Genomic DNA, 11,512 nt, shown 5'->3' on the forward strand with positions numbered 1-11,512 from the left:
TCCTCGATAATGTGTATGAAAAATGCAATAAAAAGTATCCTCGTCAATGAGAAACAACTACTAATATTAATACAACTATTAATATTTTTAACTGAGCAATATCGATTATTTTATTGATCTCAGAAAAAAATGAGAGCGGATATAAATTTTTAAGGACTAAATAGAAATAAACGAAATAAATAAGGAACGAAAGAAATCAAAAAAATGTTTTTTCTCGTAACATACATTGTTTCGTAACATACAAATTAATTGTTGCATTAAATATAACGTTATTATTTCTTTAAGCAATACGTGTGTATCTCTTTCAGTTAAATGAGATCGTGATTTCAATTTACAATTTTTCTCTCAGGCTGTGAAGTTGTAACGCGCAGTGAGTGAATTTCAAAACAGTCCATTTTATTTCTTTTTTTTAAACATGTCATCGAAATTTCTCGACATTTTGTCATGCCATAGATAAATTTACGTATTCAGGAGAAACGAACTTTTGGTCCCTATAATTCTTTGGAAACACGTATCTTCTTTTTTCGAATTTATCTGAGCAAATATCTGCCTAAATACAAAAAAAAAATAGAAAATTTATCTAGCATATTAAGCAAAACTATAATATATTAGCAAAATCATAACTCTTCGGATAGTTTTAGTTAAGATTAATAAATTATAAATTTATATAATTATGAGAGAGAGAGAGAGAGAGAGAGAGAGAGAGAGAGAGAGAGAGAGAGAATTATGAATTAATAGAAGAATTACATGAGTTCGCGACAAACAGCGACGCACGGGTTACGAACACATCTTTGACATTCAATATTTCATAATTATTTCTCATAATATTTCATAATTTGTAAATTGTGCATCCAATTAACTTCTGTTATATTTAATTGAAGGCACGGCATTCTATACATTTACATTTATTGATCACGCTAATTAATGCCGAACCCAATTCGTCCAGGGAAAAGCCAAGTTTTGTTAATTTTTGACAATAATTTCATTTTTGTGGCATTCAGTACTTTGATTCATATAAACATATTTCATTGCTAAATTTATAACACCTTTTAATTAGTCATTTGTAAATTAAATTATAGTAATAAATGTTGAAGGAAAATAAATGTAAATTTTCGTAAATCTGCAATATATTACGTTATAATCCACAAGAATAATTTTATGCCCACAGTGTGTTAAATGTTTTAGCAATTTGTTTCTCCAATTTTATTTGGAGATATTTTATGAAAATACATACAAGATAGTTGCAACCGAATATACTTCAATTATTATACCGCATATAGCTCTATTCGCGCAATTTTTCATTCATAGATTATACTCGCGTGCGTCACAGGAGAAACAAAAAAAAAGTGATTATTATTTGTATAGAATTAATATATCAAACACAACTCGAGTTCACGGTAGAGTCGTGTGGTATTGCCGAAATTTTTTACTTTTTTATTTTTCTAGCCTCGATTGACCGTCCTTGTAATTAGTTTCTCAACCTCTTAAGTACGTGTACGACGATCCTTACGATATACCTTTCGAACTTATCATTTACTTACAAGCTTATTCTACAGGAACGACCCTACCTCTTATATCTAGGAGTCTGTTAGCGTATATCAAAAGGATTATATACAAAAGTTCAACGCGCCGATCGCGTCTCTTTCGAGTGAATCCAAGAATTTCCGGTTTATATCCGGAATTATCCGAAAAAATAAAGAATCGCGGTTTGGTTTTCGCTCGAGAAAAACGATTCCGACGAGCCAAAAGCTTAGGAACTATACTTATAGCTATGTGACATTGTCAAGCGAATTTCATAATCATTTTCGAGATGTCCTCAACTTTATATTCACGCCATATTAATTATAAAGAGTTTTAATCACCAAGATGTTCGAAAATTTTAAATTCGATATTTTATTAAATCGAATATTCATCAAAATCGATCGACCTGTACAATCTCATTTATTAACAATTTTAACATTATTTAGATGCAATCAATTGATTAACAATCTTGTTGATTAAATCTTAAATGAAATTCATTACCTTTGTATTGCACAGATAATGTTTCTTGTCATGATAATTCGATATTTGCAAACGGTCAAAGTAGTTTGACTATTAAAAAATCAAAATTACTCCTCCTTCTTTTCTCTTTTTCAAACATATCTATAATTTTAAAAAAGTGCAATAGAAAAATTAGTGCAGTTGTTTTGATCGATTAGATGATATTCTTGAAAACGCCAAATTGAGATTTAATGTTATTAAGAGTTTCTTCTCTCATGATAAATTCGCAAGACAGAAATACTTAATTTCATGTAAGTTGCCCTAGTAATACTTTAATTCACTGTTGCTTTATCATCCATTTTTCATTTTTCTTCTTATCATCTCTGCATATAAACTAACTATAATTACGAATATATTAATATTTATAAATGTATCTTCATATATATTCATATCAATATCGTTCCCATTCAGTATATTTCGGCATAGCTTGCTTTCACTGGGCATTCATCTCAGACCTATAACATACAATTGTAAAGAATACTTATTTCTTGCTTACATAATATGAGTTTTAATTGCAATACAAAAGTTTTATATTATTTTTTCTGCAAGAATGAGTTTTTTAAAATTCAAAACTAATAGAAAATAAATGCCCTTAAGATGAATCTTAGATGCTTAAATAGTTCGATATGAATTATAAACCTAGTCATTTAAACTGTACGCTGAATTGATTTTTCCATCTTAAAACGCAAACCCAATTGTACAATAGTAATATCATAAATTAAATTGACAAGCAATTTTATAATTTGATACTCATAGGCATATTAGAAAGAGCTTAATATTAATAATTAAGGCTGAATAACATATTAAACCCTATATACATATGTACATTAATATAAGTATATAGTAATAGTATGTATATATTTTTTTAATACACAAACGATTATGAATAATTATAATAATAGCTATATCCAAAAGAATGTTGTGTCTCAATAATAATGTTTCAATAATAATGTTTCAATTATATATACTCACTTTAAAGCTTTATAACGTTCTTTTTCTGGATTATTATCGGGCGGCTCACATTCAAAAGATGCTAATGCAAGTGCTGTAAAAAAAAAAAATTAAAAATGAAACAATTTCATATCTTCGCATTCACAACGGAACAGAATGAATATTTCTTACTATTTTCTGTGAGTACGGGGCTCGCTTGGAGGAAGGCAATGACACGCGGATTCTTCTCGAATGGACAGGCAACTTGTTTCCACGCGATAAATTCGGTCACTTGTTTCGCTAATTGCCAGAATTTCTCAAAGTTGATGTGACCGTTTGGCAGTCTGAAACGTATAACTAAACTTGAGCATAAAAAATTAATATAAGTTAAAACGGCTTTATGAATAAATCAAATTATTATTTATAAATAGGCATAAAAGCCTACACAGGATCTTGATGTGAAAAAATAATCTTTAAAAATTAATGTTTTTTAATAAAAATATAAAATATATAAACATATATAAACATATATTCGATTTTCTATTAAGTCATCTTCATACAGTATCATTACAATGAATACTAAAACTATTTTAAATTATTGTCTCTGATGGTAGGTCATTAAATTAAAAAAATATTTCGCTCATGCTTTCATCGCATATATATATTGTTGATTCCAGAAATCAAAATAATCGCTTATATGGACGTTGATTGTTAAAATTGACTCTAGATCAAAATTATTACAATGAAAATTGATGTTGCAATAGCCGAAATTAAATCACAAATACAATTATAATTGCAAAAATTAATTAGCTAAAAAAAGTTTAGATACATATTGCATTTGACGCGTTATATCGATAATCTTTATCTGTTTCATATAAATTACAACTTGTGATTTAAAAAAATCGAACTTTTTTTCATGAAAAATTCAAGATAACTAATTATTTTAAATAGTTAACAAGATTTTTTCCTAATATTATAAAAGACATGATGATTTCCATATACTACTGGAAGTGCCAATTTCATTGATATTTACAAATTAAAAAATTATATAAACTACTTACTATTATACGATAAGCATTCCATGCATATTTTATATTATATATGTTTATTTATATTATATTATATATGTTTTATATTGTGTATGTGTTGTATACGTATATAGACGCACTAAATAGCATAAAAGTGCAGCATGTATATAATTACTTATTATATGTATCTGTGATATATGTATATGAGGTTTTATAATTATAATTAATTAAAAAAAATATGTATATTATGTACATAATTTAAATTATACTGTAAAATTATACGAATATACGAATAGATTACAATATTTAATATTACTTACTTATTACTGCAGCCCTCGTTGAGGAAATACAAATCCTTAACGAGAAGGCTGAAAAAGGGCACTACGATTCTCTGACGTTCATCTGTAGCGCCAGCACTACGCCACATTGCGGCTTTCAATGTGCTACGATAACTACTGAAATTGCTGCTTGGGTCCATCTGATGTTCCAAAATCGAAAATTTGGCAGATTGTATCTTTGACCACTGAAAATTATAAAAATATATAATAAAACTCCAGTATTTACGCCGCGCGAGGATTTATATAACATAAAAAAAAATAAAAGTTAGAGCAATTGCAATCACTCTATTATATGTCTTTATGTTACGTTAGTATCGTGCAACATAACATATATTGTATCTGAGCTGTTGTTTCAAAGTTCAAATTTATTTAATTTCTATCGATTTAATTGCATAATTTTTTCCCTAAGCGGAAATGTGAAAAGTAAAAATTATATATATGTGTATGTATGTACGTATGTATTTACATAATATACATATACAATATACATATACAATAAAATTTTTACTTTTCACATTTTCACTCTAAGTAAAATGTTACATATTGATCTTCTGGTGTGAAGCTTTGTTTAAGAATACTGTTATATATAGATATAGATAGTTAATGGATAATGGCTGATTTAAATAATTTTTAGATTTATGATTGAAATGTTTTTATTCTTTCTTAGTCTTCTTATTTTTCAAAAATTTTTTGATATTGATAAATATATTTTTAATTTTTTTACTTTTTATTTCTTTCTTTTTATTTTGAAAATATTATGCATAAACTGTGTATATATATATTTTTTAAGTAAAAAATTCAAATTTAAACGCATGTTTATAATTAGTGGATTATCTATCCTGTAAATAAATTTCTATTTCAAAATCTTATTTTGTCCGTCAAGATTTGACTTCTGATCCCTGTCTCATAGATACTTGAGCTTCAGAGACTTCTGCTTGCTTGTCGTGAGAGCCATTTTTCTTAGCCCGACTCCACCGGAAATGCTCGTCTAGAGCAAAAACAGTAGCAATCAGGGACTTCTGCCAGATCCGGTAAATTGAAACTGGTTGCACCGGAAAAGATGTCGGAATACTATCGTATGAAAAGAATAGGATCTACTCTTTTTGCAAAAAAAAGATCAGCAAAATAACAGGATTAATAAGATGCAGGAGATGCAAATAATAAGGAAATGATAGTATTTACTTTTTAGAAGTATATTGATATTTTGAAATGTGTAATATCCGATATGTATTTCAGTTTTATAAATTATGCAATAAGATGTATTTTATTTATAATATAATATAATATAATACACATAAATATAAAAATATATATTATACACAAAATTTTAATAGTATTTGCTTTTAGGACAAGTTTTGATATGAAGATTTGTTATATGTGTAAATTTTTACATTTTATGATTCTCTGTTATTATTTTTCAAGCAATCATCTATATCATTTTCACGTATTTGTATATTTATAATTTTTAAATTATAAAAATTTTTATAATTTAAGAACTTTAATTTTAAATTTGATTTTAAGTATAAAAAATATTTGTAAAATAAAAACTTCATCATTGAACAAATAAAATTATAAACATAAGTTATATTCAGTAATAAAACGAAACAAACGGAAAATCGAACAAATTGTGAACAAACGTTATTAATTTTTTGTGTGTGTGCGCGAAGTGAAAAATTTTTTAAATTAACATAATCTTCAATAAAGATAATTGTATTATCTTCAATAAAGATATTTGTGTTAGATAGAAAAATTGAAAATTTAAAGTATATAATTGCGTTATTCTCAATTATCTTGCGTGTATAAAAAAATTAATTAGTTGCCGACGATCCAATTACCATGAAACATTTCATAGATGCTTTTGTACATAAATGGAGTTCCAGTCATATGTCTGCACAAAAGTAGAGAGCGTTAAATTTTCATTAACGAAAATTATCGAGTAAATCCTGTGCATTACTGACAGTACTATTGTTTGTTGAAAATTTTAACAATTATTTCGCCCACCTTCTATATAAATCAATTGATTGAATCAAATAAACGTTGTAAATAGCACAAGAGGCTTATTAAACATTATACGTCCGTACGATAGAGAGAGAGAGAGAGAGAGAGAGAGAGAGAGAGAGAGAGAGAGAGAGAGAAAAAGGAGAAAAGAAGAGAGAAGAAAAGAAAGAAGAAAATAAAAAGAAAAGAAAAGAAAAAACGGTTAATTAAACTTGTAATTGAAAACGAGAAAATAGTTTTCCATAGTTCGATATTTTTCTTGATTCGATTCGCGGCATGATTGTGTTATTAAAAAGAGAATGAGAAGATTATTTTATTTTTTGCTATGAAGTGTGCAACAATTTACCAACTTTTATTTTTATTTAAATAAAAAAATATATAATAAGAGATATATGAAAGTATTTGTTATTATATAAGTATTTTATTATAAAAATATACATCATTTATATGTAAATGTATTGAGTTTTTCAGATTTTGAGATTTTTGCAATTTTTACAATAATTAAAATATTCAAAATTAAATAAATATTTTATTTTCATATGATAATAATAAAATTGGAATTAAATCATTTTATGGAATCACTTAAACACAAGAAGCGCCACTTGACGGTCAAAGTTAGATGTTGAATTAATATCTATATGTATTCTTATAATATTGTTAGCATTCCGTACTAGAGATTCGGGTTTGACTTTCAGGGTAATCTTTTTCGTAATAAGTTTATTACAGTTTTTCAAGATTAAATTTGGAGGATTATTAATATTTAAAATGAAATGCGTTGAAAGATCGATAGTAATGGTATACAATCATATTTCTGAAATAAATTCATTTAAATAAGAATACGTATAAGTATTAATTCAACATTTAAGTTTGACCGTCAAGGCGCTTGTCGTATTTTATTTTTAATTTAATTTTTTCGATAAATTTTAATTTAAAATTTTGCAAGAAAAACATTTGTTTTCTATACACCGTAAAAATATACTTACTAAAAATGGATAACTCTAACAGTGACCCGTTTCTTTTGTGGATATATTTATAAGTATATTTATCTTTTAATTATGAAACATTTTCATTCAATATCTATTAAAATTTTAACAATAAGCTTTGACTCTTAAAAAATGCTCTAAATCTAAAAAAAATGCAAGATTTATTACAATGCTCCATTCGTAATGAATTCAGAAAAATTATTTGCCAATGCGATTATTCTCAATATCATGTCCCCTTGTTTAAATGTGAAAAACTACAGATAAATTTTGAGATAAAATTAAGAAAATAAATTAGAATAGGGTACGATAATGACAAGGAAGCATTTTCGAACGAGAGATTCTACGAATAATACGTGTTTCGATTATTTTTTATTCATCATATGAGAGATATAAAAAAATTCACGTTGTGCCTGTTCTTCTATTTTTCCACTCGTGATAGACACATTTGTTTTTTTTTTCATCGACGTCATTTCGTTTCACATCGAATAATATCGAAACGAGTAATATTGTTTTCTTCTTATCTTTATTTGGTTAGTTATAAAATTACTTTTTATATAAATAGATTCGAATTTAATAACGATCGGCGCTAGAAGAAAAGTGCGAAATTGTGATGACAATAATACGAATAATAATGCAAAAAACAACATCAGTTTGCGATTGTTCAGTTGCCAATCCGAATTTCTCTTTGTTTGCAAATTGTTATTGCAAGATTCAAAGTCATTCTATGCTTTTTAGTTTCTATTTAGCTAATTAGCTAATTAGTTTCTAGCTTCTCATTATTAGTGATAAGTTATTGTAATTATATTTATTTACAGTTTCTGATATAGCTGATTACTTTAATTTGCATATATAATACACAATAGAAATCTGATGTTTATTCAGAGTTCACTTTTATTAACATAAACTCTTTTGAAATCATGATCATCACAAATTGTATTTTTATCAATGAATATCACGCAAAGATGTTTTTTTTTATCTGTGTAAGTATTAAATATATTGTTACTACCATTATTATTTAAAATTATTTTAACATTATTTTCTTTCTTATTAAATTTAATCTGCATTCAAATTGAATGATATTATTACATGCACTCCAATACCTATGCGTGATTCTCATTTGCCGCTTAGTTTCATTGTCGTTTGAATAATTTTCATACATTTTAAAATTATAATACCAAAAAATTTCAATCTGGTATAATCTATTCAATTTATGCAAATATTAGAGATTTTTAAATAATTTTCTATAATAACTTTCTTATTATGTAATTATGAACCGTTATTATAGATCATTTCTTCTCGTAAGAAATACATCTTGCTCTATCATTATCGTCGAAATAAATATTAAATATATGGAAGCTTTCGGAAACGTCCGAGAGAGCGTTCCGCCGGGAACGACGACTGGATTAAAGGATGGAGTGTACCCGCGTGGAAATCGAGAATACGTAATAGTGCGAGTTCTCCCTCGTGGACGTGGAACGCTGGTCGGGCAATTAGTTAATTCCCAACGAGGCGAAAGGAACGGCAATAGCGCGAGGACAACGTTGCCGAGCAACGCCGTTTGACTTGAAACTTTTTAATTAACTCAAATCGCGAGTTACATTTCGTGTCTTTTCTGCGGTGCCAATCGCGATAGGAAAAATTCAATCAAGCTAATTCGATTGCTCTGCCTTCGCTTTCTTTTTGTCAACAGCGATTGTCTAACATCTACTTTATCAATGATACCTACACTGGAAACAACTTCATAAAACTAATTTCTGTGAAGTACAAAATTAAGTTAAATTATCATTTGAAAACTAAAATTAATACTATTATATGAGACAAGAGTTTTAATGGTTTATTTATCTTGAATTAAGTCGATTATATATGCAAAAGTATAATCAAAATAATTTTTTCCTTTGTTCTTAATAGCTTTTTTCTTTATAGAGAAATAGTGCGAAAATTTAACTCTCGGTATTTTGTTATACTCAATGTTAAACATCATAGAGTACTACTATCGATTAGGGGAGAGAAGAGCGTTTATTGCTCTGACGTGCAATTCCGCAAAGAGGTGTAAACGAATGGATATACCGCTTGTGTTATTTCACCATTATTTCCCCTCTTTTCCTGACATTACATTCTAACACAAAAAATGCGTCGACGCTAACCATTTACGAATATTCGCACTTTTCAAATAGCTCTTGCTGAGGTGATCGAAAAATTGAGAGATACATATATGTATTGTATATGCATGCATTGTCCCGAGCGAATAAAATGTATCGATACCGATTTCAATTTGCCGAACGCAATGGAACTCGTTACTCCAAAATTTTAATAAAATTTGTAAAGCAATTACGTCGATTCAATATACATATATGTTGGTTATAGAAAATATTTATAATGTTGAAGGTAACTATATATAAATTTAGAATTGTCTTTACAATTTCCTATTATACGATTTAATAAAAATATAAGATATTCTATAAATGTGTATTATTTTTTCTTCCAATATTTAAAATAAGCATAGATACTATCAAAAGTGAAAAGAAATGTATATGTTCCTTCTTACTGTTTTTTTCAAGCGAGATATCGGGGACATATTGAGGCCAGCGATGATCGCCATTAAAGAATTGAAATTGCCAATGTTGAAACATTCACGAGCAGTCTCAATCCAGTATTCGACGACACGAACGCGTTGCTTCTTCTTTGCGTGCTGAAAAAAGGAGAAACTTATTATAAAATGTCTAGCACTTTTTGTCATCCTTTTGACAAATTTGAGAAATATATTTTTGTATTATTATTAAAAAATTTTGATTAAATAATAAAAATAAGATTAAGTAATAAGTAATAAAAATTATACACAAAATGTGCAATGAATATTCATATAAAGGTATCATACCTTACAAACTTCCGTCGCTACAAAGTAGCTCAGTCTATTAAACCATTGAACGTACGATTCGAGATTCCGGGTTTTCTTCATATCTTTGAAAGATGTTTCTAAATGCGGAGACTCCTGACAGAATAATAAAATTAATAGTATTTAATATATAATTGTGATAAAAATATTAAATTGCTATAAAAGTATTTATAACATAACTCAGATGTAAGAAAATTGTAATTTTATTTCGAAATAAACTTACTTTGGCGAAAGCCTGCACAAATTCCTCAGGCCCAATGTAAGACAGTCTTTCAAGTTCTACATGAGTCAATTGTTGTGCTAGTACAGTGGCTGATGGGCAAAGTTCGGTAATGTCCACCTAATAATGATCAAATAATAATTTTATACTGAAATGTGTAAAATAATACTTTTAGATAATGTCATATTGCAAACATATCTTAATTTGCTGTATTTTCATTAAATACGAGTGTTACAGAAAAATATTCAATTTAGAATATTTAAGTAAAATATTTTTCTATAACATTTTATTATTTAGATTCTTGAAAATTATGAATTTATATTATCTTTGAAATTAATCAATTCAATCTAGGTACATATAAGTTCATATAAGAAATCACAAGTTTTAAATAATATAAAATTGTTCATCGAATACATCGTTGTACTCATTAGAATGGATTCTACAATTTTTATTATATCAAAATATTTACTTTATCGTGCAAAAATTATGCATATTTCTTCGTTTTCTAATATAAATCATTTTTCTCAGTAATCACTGTACTTATAATAGAATTTAGTTAGAGTTTCATATATTTATTAAGCCTATTTCTATTAGTTTACGAGATAAAAAGGGGAGATTATTTATATGGGAATATAAACTATATACATACACACACATACCCACACACACACACACACACACACACGCGCGCGCGTGTGTATCTATTTCGGCGCAATGTCTAAAGAAACGTTATTGATATCATGGAAGTATAGTTTCCCTTTTTTGCAAGATTGTATTGCGAAACTTGCGTGATTTTTTGCATCGAATGGGTTAGAGGTAAATTTTCTTAATTACTTTTTCATTAAAATATTGCAGAAATTGGCGGAGGAAGATGTCTAAGAAGAAATTGCATATGCCATGTAGAAATGCCAATGTAGAAATGCCATGGTCCAATCCTTCGGTTTCACAGAAATCAGGTCATGAAATCGGTCCCCGACAAATTATTTCAATAAAAGCAAAAAATCAAATTTAGAAAAAATTATTTATTAAAAATGATATTAATTTTTCTTACATTTTAAATAATATTTACATTGGTACAAGTC

The 11,512-nt window shown here is 27.3% G+C and overlaps 1 protein-coding gene across 1 annotated transcript; it reads right to left on the reverse strand.

Annotated features, from left to right (window-relative positions):
• Positions 1-2,134: 2,134 nt before the first annotated feature.
• Positions 2,135-10,550, reverse strand: LOC108689311 (ras-GEF domain-containing family member 1B-like; the record flags this gene model as incomplete). The annotated part of the gene is made up of 7 exons (XM_018196038.1): positions 2,135-2,495; positions 3,013-3,085; positions 3,163-3,314; positions 4,319-4,521; positions 9,863-10,006; positions 10,193-10,306; positions 10,434-10,550. Coding segments are annotated over 7 exons (825 nt in total), but the record flags the coding sequence as incomplete, so codon positions are not given.
• Positions 10,551-11,512: the final 962 nt, after the last annotated feature.

This window comes from Atta colombica, unplaced genomic scaffold (assembly GCF_001594045.1).
Source record: "Atta colombica isolate Treedump-2 unplaced genomic scaffold, Acol1.0 scaffold269, whole genome shotgun sequence".
NCBI classification, from domain to species: domain Eukaryota; kingdom Metazoa; phylum Arthropoda; class Insecta; order Hymenoptera; family Formicidae; genus Atta; species Atta colombica.